Source organism: Salvia splendens, chromosome 10, assembly GCF_004379255.2.
Source record: "Salvia splendens isolate huo1 chromosome 10, SspV2, whole genome shotgun sequence".
Lineage (NCBI taxonomy): Eukaryota > Viridiplantae > Streptophyta > Magnoliopsida > Lamiales > Lamiaceae > Salvia > Salvia splendens.
Genome location: NC_056041.1, coordinates 8861709 through 8881256, shown reverse-complemented (window position 1 = coordinate 8881256; position 19548 = coordinate 8861709). Strand labels below are relative to the sequence as shown.

Genomic DNA, 19548 nt, shown 5'->3' with positions numbered 1-19548 from the left:
CGGTGTCAGCAACGGACGTCCGCATCCGCCCCTCTCATGTTTAATAGCGGACGTCCCGCGCGGACACCCAACTTTCCGGTCGGACGTCCACCGGGAAATCTGCCATTGTGGATGCTCTTAGGGCAACTAACACACATCTCTCTCTTATTATTACGTATAGCACATGTTAAAAAGAGCAAAAATAATAATCAATTTATTAGATTTTGTAAATTGCACGCCCTAATTATGAATGATCAAAAAACAAAAAAAAAATAAAATAAAATTTAATCGCCGTGTATTCTAAAGCCTTCTTCGATACATTTATGCTGTGGTAAAAGGTTGCAAGGTGTCAAGTCAATAGACTCAATACCAACATTTGTAACAGTTCCAATTGAACGGTATAGCGTCAATAGTTACCACTGTCTGGATTTAATTAAAAGTATATTTCTAAAAAATGTTTTTAATGGTTAGTTTTAAAACTATATATTTCAGCAAAACGACATCGGATCGTGTGGGTGGAAATCTGACGCTGAAGAAGATCGAATCAAATCAACTCACTCAGGCGTATCTCTCTACTGTGTTAGTGTACGGCCGATAGAAAGTCAGATATAAAATATACAGTCCTTCTCCAAATCATTGAATACCCAATTCAGTTAAATACAGTATTTTCACTACGAGTTTTCAAATTTATGTACAATTATGTGTTTTATTCTTCCAAATAATATGCGCTTACTTCCTGTAACTTTTATAATTTGATTATTTTTCTATCTAGATTGATGAAATTTTGGTTGATTAAACTCAAATGTGTAACAAGTTAAACTCATCGCATTGCTCATTTTGCAATTACATAGCGTGACAAAATTGGGCCTGGGCTCCAAAGCTAGTTACGGAAATATAGCGTTTTCATTCACAGTGATTTTCAGCCTAAACGAATAAAGTAATTTTAAAAGAATTCATAATCTCTTCTATATAGATTTCTAGAAGCAAATTGAATAATTAATAACATATGTTCATATTCAAATTAATCGCATTTGTTATAAGGCTAAACATAAAATGACTTACATATTACGGGCCAAGTAATATTGCGAAGGCCTGAGCCCAAATTTATGAACAATAACGGCCCATAGCTTAAATTCTATAGGAGTATTGATGAAGACATGGTCCTCCATTTTTAAATAATACTACAAATAATAAAAAGAATACATAATGACTCCTATGTTAATGTATGTAAAACATAAATACAATAGGAACTAAATTATTCAGAATATTAGATGATTTTTATTTAACCATGTAATAAAAACAACTTATATACTGATCATCATGTCTTCAAAAGATAAAATTTCATTATTTCTATACTTGTATGCTCCATATGTGCACACGCATGAACCGTAGATATAACACCTTGTGTGTGTGCAATATGTATACATTAATATAGTTGAATTGTGATATACACATATACTACGTACACACTACCATTGATTTCAGGTGTGAGATGAAGTGTGCATTATTGCTTCTCGTGTAGAATATTTACAAAACTAATAGATAACTGCCAGACTAATTAGAAGGAAGAAACCAAAATATTCACTTAAAGCAAGATCTATCTCTCTCTAGATATATATATGAGGAGGACCACAATATTTACCTTTTCCTTTATGTGCAGTCCTTTTAACCCTAATATTGCAAATTAACCACTCATTCTTTAACTGCGGTAAGACACATAAATTTTCACCTAATCAAACAATCCAAAACGATTAAGACAAATCTTGAAGCAACTCAATCAAGACAACCTATGTAGTTCCAAAATATCCAGCCACTGAATTTGGTCTGATCAGAAATTTCTTAATTACCAAAATAGCTCCAACTTTATCTCCTATATTTTTTTTCTTGGGCTGCAAGTACTATATTGATGGCTACACATCATGTATTAGCCCTTTCAATCTTTACGCATTAATACAATAAGTAATAATCTCAAGCATGCTTCTTTACATCAAAACCGATCACAACTGCACAGTCATGTCTAAAAGGCAAAGCCTTTGTTTTCAATGCCCTTAGGGCATACACACACACACACACACACACACATATATATAGTGGCAATTCTGATAAAAATGAATGAAAAAGGGTTTGATGCTATCTGCACCAATAAGACGCATGTTTTATGGTCACTACTCTGAAACTTAAGGGTTCAATTTTTACATATAATGTGTGTTTTTTTCCCCATGATTTAGTGTGTGTGTTCGTGTTGTGTGTAATGCAGGCTACTATGAGTAGGGCAATAAGCCTCTCTTCATCCTCTCCTTTTTAAAGTCACGAGACCTTGTGTTCTTTCAATTTTAGTGAGAGAGAGGGAATAGGGATGTCTCCACAAGAGCTGGCAGAAAGAAAAAACTGATAGAGAACTTTCAAGGCTCCTTTCTTCAACATCACTCAACTAATAGCCTCTACATTGCAGTCCCAAACTGAAGTCTTATAATCTCCCAAGCTTTAGTTCTCTTCCATCTCCCATCCAAAAAAACAAAATCACATTTTTTAAATATACTCCTTTTTTCATCTGTCTTTCTTTGTCGTCTCCATGTATGCATCACACCCCTCAACCCCACAAAACATCACACACACACACATGATCATCTTCTTTCAATTTCCACACTGCAACTTCTCCTTCACCTTTTTCTTTCACTTGTTGGGTAGTACTAACCAATTTTTAATTTATTTTTGTTGGTATGTATATTTTCCAGGAGGCCAGAGGGAAATCCACTAGACCTCAACAACTTACCTGAGGATTATGCAAGAGATGCCAAACTTGTCTCTGAGGACAGCTCCTCTTCTGCTGGTACATAGCTTTTCTCTTATTAATTACTCCATCACACCTACTACGAACCAAAAGATCCCTTCTCTATGAACAAGATTGCACATTCTTAATAAATTAAAAATGAAATTCTTGGTATGTGGAGTATGAGAACGAAACCCTAGAAAGTGGTTGAAAAAATGACAAGACAAGGTAATATCCGTATCCATATCCATATCCAAAATGAGAAGAGGAGGGGAATGAAGGGGATTAGGTTAGGGTGTAGGATTAGTCTCATCAAAGTTGCTTTAATTGGCAGTGTACAGGAAAAAGAAAAGCGGCGCTAAGGAAGGAAAAGATGAAGCCTCTAAGGTCTATGAGTGCAGGTTTTGTTCCCTCAAGTTCTGCAAATCTCAAGCCCTCGGCGGCCACATGAACCGCCACCGCCAAGGTAGGAGGTCTACTACTACTCTCTTTCTTCACATACAATCAAATGCTTACTACTACTACTACTACTACATGTTAATTACTATCAGAGAGAGAGACTGAGACATTGAACAAGGCAAGGCAACTGGTTTTCACCAATGATTTAGCTCCCACAGCCCACCTAAGCTATGTCTCAACGTATGCTCTCTCTCTCTCTCATAAATTTGTCTTTTTTTGAAATTGTATAGAATTAATTTATGATTATGTGCAGAGGGCAGCCGGTTCCGCAAGGAGGGGAGGTTCCGATGCCGTTCAGGCCGGTGTACCCGACGAGGATGATGCCTCCTCCTCCTCCTCCTCCGCCGCCGCATGGAGGGGGTTACATGTACGCGTCGCCGCCGAGGATGGTGTCGTTCCATCCGGAATACTTGGTGGGGCATGTGATGGAAGGGGAGAATAGGTACACGTGCATAGGGGCGCCGGTGGGGCAGGGATTCGCCGGCGGGGGTAGAGACGTGTCGCTGCAGAATGAGGAGGAAGGGCTTGGGTGGGGCCGGAGATAGACAGGGACAAGATTGGAAAACGTTTTGGATTGTATATGTCGATCAATCTGCATCAACATGGATTCTTTTCTTTTGTTTTTCTCTCTGTTTTTTATCATTACTGTTTTCCTCTTAATCTCTCTCTCTCTCTCTCTCACTCAGACACAAACAATCCAAAAACATGCTGACAAATCCTTCAATGCCCATCAGTTTTGGGTTTATTTTTTCACATGAATCACATCTCTTACTTTCTCCTCAACTGGGATTGGAGGCTTCTTTCTTTCCAATTTTCAATTAATTAAATCCTAGTACTACTAATTAATATCTCCATAAATATGGCAAGTATGAGAAATTTATGATCAGAGTTTCTTCATATTTGAATCAGTGAGTTTTTCTTGTGTGAAATAGCTATTCCATATTTAATCAATCAATTTCAGATGTGTATAGCAGGTATGTGAATAAATTTAAATTACTATATTCCATACTCCGTATGATTGTCGAGTTTGCTAGGTTTTTATGTTATCTGCAAGTCGTATTGAATTAATGGTAAAAACTAGAGTAGTATTTCAATGATTTTTTATAATTTCGTCAAATTGTATTTTATGATTAATAGATTTATATGAAGAAGATGATTCATCGATTTATCTCTTTCTGCGAGAAGATAAAAGATCGACGAATCAACACGTGTTGAGTTATATTTTCCTTTGTTCACTGTAGTTTCCATGAGGTGTTAGTGTTAAAGAATATCTTTTGCTTTTTGCGCACTGATAAATGCAAACATCTAAATATACTAATAATTTAATTTGTTGATCGTTTGCTCTGAAAAATGCATTTTAAATAATTAAATACAATAGTAATTATTGAAAAATAAATACGTATACTCGTATAAATAAGCGATTTCAACCGAACGCCCAGAAGGGTCTATTGAAACGAGTTATTAAGATCTACTATTAACAATAAATACATGCCAAGTAAGATGTAGAGATTTATATACATACAAATAGGTCTAATAGTCTATATTCTTGCACTTCATTCAATTCCCGAATCTGTCTCTAGGTACTCTATTTGCTTCAAGGTCGCTGTCATCATTAATTTTCAGATCCATATGGACCATATTACATCTAGTTTCCTCTCACATGAATAATTTCACAGAACAACTTTTCCAGTTATTCATACAAGAAAAAAAATATAATACCACATGTCAAATCTTGACCGATCAAACAGGTTGGCAAAATATACTATACTCCTTCATTTGTCAATGTGTGCTAGTTTGGGTAGATGAAATATGTTAGGGCAGGAGTAATAGCTAAATTCGATCACTACTTAATACAACAACACAATATAGATACTATTATATGATGAATATTAACCGATAAGTTGGTCACAAATGTATACACATCTCACTTATCAAATTAAGGTCCTAATTTGAAGGGTTAAATTAACGCTTTCTTAGGCGGTGCTCTTATGGGTCCTAACTATGCCAACAACTTGTTATATAGATGTCATCACGAAGACATTTGTATGTTGACAAAAAAGATTTTGACATAGAAATGTTTTCGTGTTGAAAAGCAACAATACATAAAATCTCGTAATAAAAGATAAATATTTCATTTCTTATGGAACGGATGGAGTAATAATTCTTGAATTCTAAGAATGCAAGATTTTGGTTAGGGCTAGTTATAATGGTTGCTCTAATGTACAAATTAAATGTATAGATTCAGATAGAGAAAGAGAGACAAGAAAACATAGGTGTGGGAAATATTTGCAGGCCAAAGTAAATTACGGTCAAAAGCTGCAGATTAAGATGTTCGGCAAATATAGGATGTGAAGGAACAAATATATGGCAACTCTAATTGGCAGGTCAACTCACAGTCTAGTTAGCCTCTGAATTTCTCTAGATCAATCAACCTCCGTTTTACTTATATTTTTTCCATATTTCAGTGCCCTAATCATAACATTTCCCCCCAATCCTTAATCTTACTACATACATTTCTCAATCTCTAATTAAATCGTCTTGTTATTTTTAAATCCAATTTGACTTAATACATTTTGGTATTTAGAAACAACTTTAGACAAACATAGTAGCAATACCTTAGATCTTCCAATGACCACACAACCATATAGATAAGGGTGATTAGAGAGATGGATAACTTTTAGTACTCCTACTTTGCAGTGCTACTTAGTTCACTAACAATACCAACATAAAAATGATACACTAGTAACTTATTTATTGAAATTATATATACACAAAAATGATGACTTTATTATTTTCCTACTATTAATGAATTTTATAGTGAAGTATATTCAATTCTAAATATCAGTCACATAAAATATCACAAAAATGCATCATTTATCCTAGTGAAACAAAATTAATCCAACACCATATTGTCCAATTAATTGATGTCACACCACTATAGAAAGTATAGTTTGCTAACAATTTCGCAATATTCCATTGAGTAAAGAAGCAGTCCACTGTCACACTTCAACAGTGCAGAACGTTTAGATCTCTCTCTCTCTCTCTCTCTCTCTCTCACACACACATACACATACACTAAATCACTCTTTCTCTCTCTCATAGCTGAAATCCCGAGACCTCATTGGTGAAAGGAACAACACTAGGTTGTACTGTTGCCTTAATAGGGTTTTCCAGCAAGCATCGCATGAGTTAGGCCAGAAAAACTTCACTAAAAAAGTTGCATTCTGGTCTAATTAAATACTAGTATAATCATTTTAATTAAAACATTTTGAAAATTAAAGATACAAATTGAAGGTGCAGCTGCTGCAGCAGGAAAAGTCGACGACCCCTATGATTTTATAGAGTCAGCTTAATTGCAATTCACAATTTTTGAGACGTTTAAAGCTGCTGCTGCACCACCCTAATGCTTTACTCCAATTTAATTAAATCAATACTTTTATTTTTTTTATAATTTAAAAAATTCCCTTCACCTTAATTACTGATCAATGAGTACAGTTAATTCAAGTAATTTTCTGAATCTGCTTTCCCACTCATTCTGTTCACATTCATGCCTCTCTGAAGCGCAGGACTTTATTTATGTGGTATAGCTATCACATCCAATTTCGGAAACTATTAATCTTTAATTTGAATTTTTTTCACAAGTTTACTTGTATTAAATATTTTGGGTCAGACGTCGTCCTTTTATTTATTTAATACACGAAATTAATATAAGAGAAAATAACAAGCAGTTATTTATACTCCTTCATCTTGGAAATGGAGACTGATAGTTTTGATAGAAATATATAACTAAACAATTCAGGAAACTAATCCTGAACTCAATATTATAAAACTTTTATAATACTATAAACTATGCAGATGTGAAAAGCATAAGTCTTTTCCAAGTCTAAAGTTGGCTCTATTTTCTATTTTTTCCCTTTACCTGTATATGAGATGTCCTGGATATCTACAATAACTAGAAAGGTACTGAATTTATGCAAACTGATTGAATAAATCAATATCATTAAAAGTGATTGAGAATTTAAATAGGATAAATATAATAAGGAGACAAGACATTTGATTGCTCATGAAGAAACTCTCGAGCTTATAAAATTCTGCCCTCATATATGTATCTTAATTTAAATGTTTCTTTTAGGTTTTCTGCTACAGTAGCAGAAAAAATTCCAGTTTTTGTCTATGAATTGAGATATGTACTTCATTAATTAAAAATGACAAACTTGGGTAAACGAGTTATGAATTGAGGTGTATGTAGTTGCATATCTGCCAAGAGTAATTGTAAGTTTAAAATAGAATATAAAGATTAAATAAAGGGACAAAACATTTGATTGCCGTGGACTAATTCTCGTGCTTATAAAATTGTACGCTACAAATCTATATTAATCAATATCTATATAAGCATATAGTACTAGTAGGGGTGTGCATTCGGGTTTCGGTTCGGTTTTTGCCAAAACCGAACCAAAACCGAAAAAACCGAATTTAGTTCAAAATCCAAACCGAACCGAACCCGAAAAACTGAAACCGAAAAACCGAAAGCCGAACTTAAAAAATTGAAAAACCCGAACAAAACCGAAAAACCCGAAAAAAACCGAAAAACCTGAAAAAATAAATATAATATAAATATATATTTATATATGTGTATTTTATTTTATTTTATATATACTAATAGAATATTTATATATAATATAAAATTAATAATACATATAGTATATATTATATAGTCGAATATATATTATATATAATATAATATATTAAATTAATAGAATATATATATAATTCGGTTTTTCGGTTTTTCGATTTTTTTCTTCTCCCGAACCGAACCGAACCGAAAAACCGAAATTTTTTTATTTTTAAAACCGAACCGAACCGAAAAACCGAAAAAACCGAACCGAATTTCAAAATTTCGGTTTGGTTCGGTTCGGATATTCGGTTTCCGGTTTTTTTGCTCACCCCTAAGTACTAGTATGAGTATTAGGCCATCCACAGTAGGAATAGTCCAGCAATAGCTCAGCCATATCCTAGCCACAAACTCTTCCTGCCACATCATCAACACTAAAAATCCTCCTGCCACATCATCAAAACAAGCAAATAGCTCAGTCATAGCCTAGCCACATCACTCAAAATTATATAAAACAAATAATTAACAATCATACAAAATACGGAATTAAATTTACGACACGGATACGGGAAAATTCAATAATAATATTTAAATTTTAAAAAGTACATTAATTAAAAAAACACACTTCATTAAAATTAAAATAACATTACAACATCCTCATTAATGAGTTTGTCCCACATCGAAAGTGGAACATAAAACATTCAAGGATGTCTCTATAAAAGAGAAACAACCAAGAATGAGTTTGTCCCACATCGAAAGTGGAACATAAAACATTCAAGGATGTCTCTATAAAAGAGAAACAACCAAGAATGAGTTTGTCCCACATCGAAAGTGGAACATAAAACATTCAAGGATTGTCTCTATAAAATAGAAACAACCAAGAATGAGTTTGTCCCAGATCGAAAGTGGAACATAAAACATTCAAGGATGTCTCTATAAAAGAGAAACAACCAAGAATGAGTTTGTCCCACATCAAAAGTGGAACATAAAACATTCAATGATGTCTCTAAAAAGATAAACAACCAAGAATGAGTTTGTCCCACATCGAAAGTGGAACATAAAACATTCACGGATGTCTCTATAAAATAGAAACAACCAAGAATGAGTTTCATAAAAAAAAAATTAAATAAAAAAAATTAAAAAATCCGCTAGGCGTTGCGCTCGGCGATCCGGAGCCTGCAATGGCGCTGAGCGGATCGCCCAGCGCCCACACATCGCCTAGCGCTAGGCAATTTTTTTCCGGAAACTGGCTCGGCGGTTACAATGGTTCGCCTAGTGGACTGCCTAGCGCCGGGGCTTGGCTAGGCGGTGCGCTAGGCACTATTGTGGATGCTCTTAAGTCTTAGGTTTTCTATTACAATTGCATCAGAATATTTTCAGTTTTTGTCGATGATTTGTGATAACGAAATTAATGATATTAAGAAGAGTATAAACTCCAGCTAGAACAAATTTTTTCGTTTTTCCGGATTTCCCGCTTTTTTCTATATTTAATGCAATTAAGATATTTAAGTACGCGGTTATTACACATATTCATATCTATGTTTTTGCAATTACAACATAACGTCTTCAGTTTCATCAATAAAATACTAGGAAGTGTTGTGAACTTGTAACTGTAAAATTAATATTTAAAAATATATTGTGATACAACAAAGCTAACGCTGTAATTGTATGTATTGTGATTATAGAAAGTTAAAAAGGTCATGTTGACATGTTGTAATTATAAATTACTATGAGCTCGTTCATTATTATCATCAATTGACCCATTTATTATCTTCAAATTTGCATATATGTAATCAGTCCACGAACACTACCACGTCATATATGCATCCACTATATATTCTTATACGTATCCACAAGACACTACCAACAAAAAAAATTGGGTAAGAACATTTTTTAAAGCAATAAAGAATACTAATTTGTGTTTACAAATATATCAATGCATCACCGTTTTAAAAACGTTTTCATTATGTGTCTCAACTAAAATTAGGATATATAAATGGAAACATTCTAGATAAATCAAAGATTTAAGATAATTTATTTTCAACTTGAGATTGCTTTCTTTTACATCCTAATCTTTAGTTATTTTTCAAAAAAATCACACAAGTAATTGCGTCTCTCTATATTTTTTGTAGTGAGACAACACTACTACATCATTAGCTGACATGATATTTACTAGTTAATCAAAGTATTACTCTTTCCGTTGATAAATAAATAAGGAGTACTATTTTATGTTAACTCGACATAAGTTTTGAGAAAGGTAAAGAAAGTTAATGGAAAAAGTTAATGGATTATAAATCGATATTAGTTTTGCAATTAATAAAGTAGTCCTATTTAGAAGTAAATTAAAAATGGAGAAAATAGATGAGGTTGATGGATCCCTATCAGCACTCGTTGCGGTGGAAGTTAGGGTGCAGAGAAATGTCCTTTTATTGCAGCATAATTGGGTTCTAAGTTAAATGAAATATCATGTGCGTGTTAAATTTATATATTGATTTGGGTATGCAAGCATATATGCATACCAAATCTATTTTTGTGAAAAGTGGCATATCACACATTTAACCTTGAGGAAACCCCAATACCCCATTGTTATTTTGTGCTCCCACCTTTTCATTTGGCCGACGCCGCATGCATATCATACTACTACTACTACTTTGCCTTTTTTTCGTACAATATTTCCCACAAAAAAAGGGGTTCAAAATCTGCATACATTATTAATCAACCTTCATTTTACATTAGTATAAGACATCTTCAATTGTAATTTTTTGCCCTATAAAAGTATAGTTCGAGGCCTCCTCAAAAGAAATGTTGCAATTTTGCACCTTTTAGAACTTTTGATTTAGCACCGTTCCTGATCCAAAGATTTCAACATAAGCTCTTGATATGGGCATAACAGAAACCATTAATCGATTAGAAAAAGAAAATAAAATAAAAAAGGAAATGGGAATATTTAAGTTTTCTAAGAGCATCCACAACCGTGCTCTTGCCAGCGAGCACGGTTGTGGGCCCGACGCCACTATTCCTGTCTGCTCTCTGGCAAGAACACAACACCCACAATTGTGCTCTTCCGCAAGGACGAGCACAATTCAATTTAGAATTCAATTAAACAAAAACATTTCCATAATATTAAAATTCATTAAAAAACCATAATAAATATTACAAATTACAAATAAAATAAAAAAGACATAATTAAAATCCTAAAAATTAAAAATTACATAATTAAACTCCTAAAAATTAAAAATTACATAATTAAAAGCTAAAAATACCCCCGTGGACGACTACTCATCCGGCGGCACTAAGAAACGGTGGTGAACCGAATTATATGGCCGGTAGCCACCCGGAACGCCCGAACTTTGGGTTTGAGGAGGGGCCGAGTATTCCGTTTCCGGACTAGGAAACGGTGGTGAACCGAACCATTCGGGGTTCCAACCGGAGCCCGGGGGATTATCGCCGTGGCCGGATATTGTTATGGTGTAGGAGTGGAAGAAAGATTGAGAATGGATATGGGAGAATGAAGATGAGAATGGATATGAGAGAATGAAGATGAGAATGGATATGGGAGAATGAAGATGAGAATTGTGTAGTTTGGTGTGAATTTTTGGGTGTAAAAGTGGGGGTATTTATAGATGAAAATGTGTATTTTTTGGGGGGAAAAAAATAAAAAAAAAATTTAAAAAGTAGTAAAAAACGATAATAAACGGATATATTTTTTTTGGGAAGTGATTTTTTTTATCGTTTTTTTAATTAAAACCCGATTTTTAATAAAAAAAATTCAAAGGCAACGGCTATGCCGTTGCCCAATCGCGTGCCGCCACGTCGCCTGCTCGCTGGCACGGACGTGCTCTTCGCAGCGCCGTGCCAGCGGCGGTGGAGCTTGTTCGTGCCAGCGGCACGGACGAACGCCGTCCGTCCACCGCTGCGCATGCTCTAATGATGATGAGATGAAAAATCTGAGTAAGGGCAGAAGTCTGCTTGTCTCATCACCAATCATGCTGCAGCACTTACACATTAACGTGAATGTCTTTTTTCATGGAGATGAAAAGTTGGCGAAGCATTCACAACTAAGTTTTGTCTTTCTCTCTCTCTATTAGGAAACTGATTGTACCATCTCAACCCTCTCTTAACTCTTTCCCTTCTTACTCCTATATTTATTTCACATTATTATTATACATATAGTAACTCCCTACTCATATATGCCTCAAAAAGTTGTGTGGATTTCAACACACCCACCCACACACACAGTCACTCACATGGTTAACTAACTGCCTCTGATATACTTCAAACAACAAACTCTGCTGCATCATATTTGATTCTTGGACCTTTCATTTTCACTCAATATTGCTTTTCCCTCGAGACTTTTTTACATAACAAACATAAACAAAACGATAAAATTAAATGGTGATTACATGGTTAGATTTTCTGTTCGTCTTGCTTGGGCGAGGAGAACCTGGCATTCACCAGTTCAGCAGCGGCTCGTGCAGCAGCTGATGCCCGCTCTGCTGCGGTGATAGCAGTACGAGCCTTTTGCAGAGTGTCATCGGAAGATTGTGGGTTGGGATCCTTGATCTCGTTGATTGGTTTGGGACTTTGTTCTCTCGCTGATGACTCAGCTCGCCTTGTTTCCACATATGAAGTGCTGTTGTGGGAAGTGGGAGGTTGCAGGTGGCGCGCTGGCCGATTACCATGTAAAGATGGTGCTGGCTGATCTGTGATGGTAGACAAAGATTTCCGAACTTCTAGCTCTGGACGAGGTTGCACAGCTATTTGTTTTGGTCCGTTCTAAAACATAGCAAGGAAATTAAGTCAAAACAATGGATTCATGAAAACAGTATTATTACCAAAGCGAAAAGAGTTGCATGCTTATGAAAGGTGAAATCATGAGTGTTCAAAAGATCTTAACACCAAATGCATAGAGCGAGTTTGATCGAGAGTCGGAAAGAGATCCTTACAAGAAGGTCCTCGGGTTTCTTGCTAAATTCTTGTTCTGTTTTGGTTGAATCCCAATTGACATTATGTTCTAGTGCAATTGCCTTCAGTATGTTGAGCTTTACATCTGTGGGCGGGGCAATCACTGAGAGCTTTTCAATTATCTGCAGATTACACAACGCATTTGAATTATAGTATTTGGCAAGGATGGGGAAATATCGAGCTAAAAGAACATAAAAAGACTATTAACTGTGCGGTTGACACTGGTATCGGGGCGAAGCTCAGATGCAGCGGCTATGAATTCCTTTCCATATTTTGCAGCAAATAGATTCCGGACCTGCAATAGATCCGGTAAATCTGAACATCTTGGAGCTGAAAAGATTATGCTAGCCACAGCTTCCCGTAACTCTGTAGGGCATTCTCTGTATTAAGCAAGACAAATGGCATAAAATGTTATGATTCAAAAAATAGGATGCACCACTAATTTGTCACAATCACATTAAAAAACTAGAACTATCAAACAATCATAAGTACAATAAAAAATCAATGGCCGATCCCTAATCAAGTCTTTAAGCCACAAACTAAGATAAATTGACTCCATGTAAGTAAAAAAAATGAACTCACGAGCATCAGATTTTCACATGTAACTTAGACCAGAATAGAGACGAACCAATGCCTTCGCTTCACATAAAGTTCCAGATTATCACATCTAGAGAATCAATGTGCTAAAACATAACCAATTAACTGCTTTATAATAACCACAAAATGCAGAAGTGTCTTCTTATTTTAGACCATTTTAATCATAACAAAGGTAGTTTGCTAAAAAATAAAACGACGCACTTCTTTAAACGCTTCTGGTATTTCTTAACATCCCAAAATCAGAAAATATACGAGCATTGGCATAAAACCAAGAACGAGGTTACCTCTGGCTTTCAAGAATTGGTACACGGGCAAGAACAAATTCGCAGAATAACTCCAATATTTCATATGCCTCCCATGTGTTTTGTTCTCGTATAACATGCTCCACCTATATCAACACAGAAAATATTAGTAACAAGGAATGGAAACATTGTGTCGGAATCAAACAAGATCTTCTCAATATGAACAGATAAGTACTCTAATTCGAGCAATAGCTTCTTGGCCCGCCTGCAGAAATTCTGCTATCTCCTTCCTCATAAGCCTCAGCTGCACATCCCGCTTGTTTTGCAGCAGCTTGATACGCGAGATCGCCAAGGTTAAGCATGTTTTACTACAGAACAAGTATGAGTAATCAATCCAAACTGTGACAAATTAGAAGAATAACAGCTTGTCCCATTGCATAAAAGCATTCAGCTCAACACAATTCATCAATCACCTTTCGCAATTAAACCCTAATTCAGGTAGATAGAAAATCCCAAAATGGTTGGCAGCATTGCAGCAATTTTTACAATCGTTCATAATTCTAGATCCAAATATCAAGCAGCTACAATTTATGCCCAAAATTCAATCCCGATTCAGATGATCAACCGTATATAAATACACGCGATTTGCAGGATATACATAATACTGTATTTAGAAATAAAATCATGAATAAATCGAAAGGGCAACAATCCGATGAAGATCGACAATTCATAGCTTTTAAAAAAATTTTCTCCCAATTATAGAGAAAAGGAAAGATGAAAAGTGAATCGACTGAACCAACCATTTCGCTCCAAGGAGACCCCTGTTAAAGAGTTGATTCAACATAGACATTTGGAGTTCGTGCGCCCCTTAAAGCAGCAGAATTCAGCTTGTTAGGAATTCGATTTTACAAGAATTCTGCGCTCATTATTAGGAGTAGTACTATAAGATTACTACCGAATCACCAATGAAAAATTAATCGAAATATTGATTCTTTGCGTTGTCTTTACAGTTCATTCTTCATAAACTGAAAAGAGAAACAAATATAAATGGGCCGGGCCGGGAAACATTGATATCGAAAGTCCATCTTTATCCATGTACACCGGAGAAACGAACAACAATCAGTGCTAAGAGCACCCACAACCGTGCTCTTGCAACGAGCACGGTTGTGGGCCCGGCACCACTATTCCTGCCTACTCTTAGGCAAGAGCACAACACTCACAGTTGTGTTCGCACTCGCAGCACGCCATGTCACCTGCTCGCTAGCATGGACGTGCTCGATGCATCGAGCAGCGCCGCGAGCGCAGCGGCGGACGAGCTCTTCCGTGCCGCTGGCACGGACGGACGGACGCCGTCCGTCTACCGTTGCAGATGCTCTAAGTTTAAAACCCATATTTATGTATTGAAATTCTCCCTTTGAAGAGTTAAATAGTTGATATAATATAGTATAGAAGGTAGAACCAAACTGGGATGTTGGAAAACAAAAAAAACTTATAATTCAAGTTATCATTTTACCGGAGGCAAGTGTGGGAGGATTTAATTTAAACAGAAAATGATCGAATATATTGAAAGACAAAACCATTTCTGGTTGAGACTAATGTGATTCCATCCATCTTAAGCAATGTTTTAAAAACCGGACCGGCAAGCGAACCGACGACGTTATTGGTTCACGGTTCAACCGGTCCAACCACCGGTCTAACCTTTTTACTGTTGCAAATATATATAAAAATATATTAAAATTAGTAAATGATTTACAATTAATAATATATCACAAAACATTAAATCTTATAGATAATTAGTGATGTATAAATATAAATAAAATTAAAATTTAGTAAATATATTCAAATATATATATTTAATATTAGTTAGTCTAGATAAAAAATTTAATATTTCATATATTAAAATAGATAATATTTATATTAATTTAAGAAAATATATTTCGTAAAATAATATATAATTAAATACGAATTAAGTACTTATTAATTAGTTTAGATAAGATAATTCATTAATGTCAATAGCTAGTGTATATAAATTAAGTATGTAATATAAAAAATTTATTTATAGTAAATAATGAATCTTATATGGTACTAATAATAATATAGGTGGTAAGTAGAGCATCATTAAAATATAAAGGATGATAATTATATATATTATAATTAACAATTATATTAAAGAATAATAAAATTAAAATGAATTATTAGTTTTTGTAGATAAAATTAATGGTTAATGTATAAAATATTTAATGTTCAAATTGTTCAATGAGCCCATGTTGTGGAGTGGTAGATGTCTTCTTAACTAGAAGAGAGGTCATGAGTTCAATCTCTCTACCAACAACAAATTTTTAAAAATTTTGAAAAAAATAGAAAACCGATTTCCGGTTCACGGTCTGACCGGCCGGTTCCACCGGTTCACGGCGGTTCAATGCAATGGTAGTTTAAAGGGGTGAACCGGACCGGACTACCTACCGATTCGCGGTCCGACCGGTCGAACCGGTCGGTCCGATCCGGTTTTTAAAACATTGATCTTAAGTGTGTGAGGATTTAATTTAAATAGAAAATGGTCGGGATATAATTGAAAGACCAAACCCTATCTTGCCGGTTGAGACTAAGGTGATTCCATCCATCTTTTCTTCTGTGAGTTGTTGAACGTAATGGGCCTTTAGTAACAAGTGTATTTGGTTTGGTTATACATTTGCACGTACTTCTTTGCTCACCGTCTCTCTCCATAGATTTTATTAAAAATAAATAAATGTTGAGCTAGAATTAAATATTAAATATTAAGCTAAACAGAAAGTACTACTCCTATAAGCTTAAGCTTACATTATTAATAAAGCAGTAAAGCTCATTATGGTCTTGGGCTTTGAAGCCCAGCTTTGGTGAACGTTTGTTGGCCCATTAGGGCGTAGTTCGGGTATGATTTGGCAAATTATACCTTGCTACTTGGTCACAACTCGAATAATCTCATAAAAATTGAAACTATCGATATATCTGTTATATCAACAGCGTATTAAAATTTAAAATCATACTCCATTCGTACACCTAACTAACAAATGACGTATAATTAGTTTTTTGTTCATTGATTATTAAAACAATAATGAATAGGATACTGAAGGGAAAAAAATACGCTCGATATCAATTTTGTTTATCATTTTAAAAGCAATCCGTAATTACTAATGTTCCTCAACTTAGTAGGTAGAAAATGACAAGTTTGATTTATCAAACGTAAGTCGTCCCACCATCATGTGTGCTACTGCTAGATATACAAGTAGCGATAGTATTTTTATTTGACTGAAAATGCATTGACAAAAATATAGTAAGTACTAACTAATAAAATATAGATCTGCATCATAGCAAATCTCACTCTGAACTTAAAGGTGCAGAAAAAATAGTAATATATTTTTGAAAAAGATAAATAAACACCTAAATATTAGATACTGGAACTGGTATAATAGATCCATAAAGAAACACATCACACATAATTAAATGGAACTCCAAAATCATGAACAAAGAGCAAATGGAAATCACTTAATTAGTTTAAGAGTAATATTAAAAAAATCTAAAGGGTACTGATAAATGCACATTTGTACGTACATAATTGAACATTTTAGATATTTTACATTGAAATTGATTTATAAATATAAATTGGTTTAAAATAAATTACATAATAACCATTCTACAACAATTTTGAAAAATCTTAAACTTTTATATTAAATATCTACATATTTAAAAAATAGAAGTAATTTTTTATTGTATGTTGTATAATTATTTCAAATGAAGCTGTAAAAAATTCATAAATTTTCCATATAATTTTTTATAACTAATTTGTATTTTAATTCAATTAAGTTTATAATTTAGGGGCATTACATACATTTATAATTTATGTACATTTATCTTTATTCAAATTGCAAAATACCTTATACGGGAAAATATTCTCACTTGCTAATTTTTTTTTCTAGCAAATGATTACATGATTAAAGATAACAATCAAAAGGTAATTCATGCTTGCAAGAAGTCGTCAATGGAGGTTTGCTTCTTATCATGATAGGAAGAAAAATTAGTACTATGTTTATACTTTTATTTTTCTTAATCTTCTGTTAGCTTTTGGACTTTTTTTTTGCATGATATTTTTCTCTCGTTGACGATCACAATAATGTCACATCTCATAACACAATGCACATTACCTATAGTAGTATTGAACATTGTATCAAATGAAGCATATATATCGTGTAACATAATAACTTAGAAGAAGAAAAATTGACTTACGCACAACCCATGTTTATATTACCACATCGATTCAATAGTCTAAAACAGTTTGCATATAGTTTCCTGTCAATTCTCCAATTTTCTTACATAATTTGTACACGAAATGTTTGTTATGGTGTTGTGTCCCTATCTTTGAGATGCTTGGTATCTTTGAACATTGAATTTCCCCCCTTAGAGAGAAGAAAGAAAGCTCATGCGATGATTGTATATCTTGATATATCATGAAAAATTTATCATTACATTGATGTACTCTTTTTCAAACTAAAATTTTACTTTAGTTCCTTTTATTGGTAATGATTGAATCAATAAGACAATATGTGTCAAGTTTGATCAAGAAATGATAGACCCAATTTTGACTACTTGGGTTCACACAAGACAAGTGACACCATCTTTATTGTGATCAATTAGATTCTTACACTTTTTAAGGTCTTCTTAATAAATTAGTAGTTCCCACATCTTTTTATGATTTCAAGTGCATGAAATGTCAATTTGGATAGACAACGAAGAAATTGTAAGTGAATAATCATGTGTTGCTATTTTTCTTGGATCACGGGAAGAAATTCATTTGTTGAGATGAGTTAATGGTAAATCCCAAATTATAGTTGATTGTGGTATAAAACAATTCTATCTGGACATGAAGAACAATGCTAAATTTCAATTTTGTGATTTATGGGTTAGAAATATGTTCACTGCTGAATTGTGATTAGTTAATTTAGTTTCCATGATTTCATATACTAAACAATTACTATTAACTTTCGGAATTAAAAAGGTCTAAATTAAAGTTATTATGAGATATCGAAATTCTCTTTTCTTAGTTGTATCTTTTTTTCACTTTTCTAGTTCAATATTTTCTGGTCCACGGGTCAATAGTTTCACATTCAATTTTATATGTGCCAATTACTGAATTTTGAGTTAGGAGAATTGATTTTATCATCATCTCATTGATCACCTTTTGATGCTCCAAAAATAAAGTTCAAATTCCAAATCAGGAAGTATGGTCGGTTTTGGGCCTTCTAATTATTTAATTATGGCGGCCACCTCGTGATCTTAGCTCACCTTTCTTATCTTTAAAATTATTTGTAGCAATTAATGTAAGCTAAGATGTTATCCTGAATAATTGTGCCTTTTTGTGAAATATACCAAACAGCGTACACTTGTTTAATCATTATTACAAAATAAAGATTTGAATTTCGTAATTGTGAAAATTAAGAATTTGATAAATGACATGAAATATATCTAAATTTATTGTAACAGGTTCATTATATACGGAGTATTATCTTTCAGTGTATATAGATTTTTCAGTATCTTTGGAGTATACTATTGTTAATCTCTCTATCTAAAGATTCGATTAGTCACTTTCATAGTTGGACAGAAGTCCCATTTTTCAATTTTACCATGATTCAAACATCTCTCTTTAATGTGGTCGCATAATTCGTCCAGTGGCTAATTAGGAATGTTGCCGATTCAAACATTTCTCTTTGTTTAATATTTTGGTTGTGTTTTGCTTACCAATAATACAAATTAGCCTTTTAATTGTAATCAAAACACGTGTTCATGATGCAAATTGAGAGATTGGACGCTATCTTTATTATTGTGGACGAGATTGAGATTTTACATCAAATAATTACTCTACCTACTTGATTATATGCTTGTATATAAGATAT

General features: G+C 33.9%; 2 protein-coding genes across 4 annotated transcripts; one reads left to right on the top strand and one right to left on the bottom strand.

Annotated features, from left to right (window-relative positions):
• The first annotated feature begins 1969 nt into the window (after positions 1 to 1969).
• On the top strand, positions 1970 to 3833 carry LOC121750805 (zinc finger protein JAGGED-like). Of its 3 annotated transcripts, XM_042145419.1 has the most exons (6): positions 1972 to 2140; positions 2237 to 2553; positions 2715 to 2809; positions 3084 to 3215; positions 3301 to 3388; positions 3462 to 3833. In XM_042145419.1, coding segments are annotated over exons 2-6 (609 nt in total). In that variant the 5' UTR covers positions 1972 to 2140; positions 2237 to 2551; the 3' UTR covers positions 3754 to 3833. The 3 variants fall into 3 exon arrangements, with proteins under 3 accessions (XP_042001352.1, XP_042001353.1, XP_042001354.1); XM_042145418.1 differs by lacking the exon at positions 2237 to 2553 and having other exon boundaries at positions 1970 to 2140; XM_042145420.1 differs by lacking the exons at positions 1972 to 2140; positions 2237 to 2553; positions 2715 to 2809 and adding an exon at positions 2829 to 2977.
• An 8289-nt stretch (positions 3834 to 12122) lies between these two features.
• On the bottom strand, positions 12123 to 14671 carry LOC121750395 (IST1-like protein). The gene is made up of 6 exons (XM_042144924.1): positions 14425 to 14671; positions 13860 to 13992; positions 13667 to 13770; positions 12994 to 13165; positions 12767 to 12907; positions 12123 to 12596 (listed from the first exon to the last, which is right to left on the bottom strand). The coding sequence occupies exons 1-6, from the start codon at positions 14472 to 14474 to the stop codon at positions 12228 to 12230; spliced, it is 969 nt and encodes a 322-aa protein (XP_042000858.1). The 5' UTR covers positions 14475 to 14671; the 3' UTR covers positions 12123 to 12227.
• Between the last annotated feature and the right edge of the window lie 4877 nt (positions 14672 to 19548).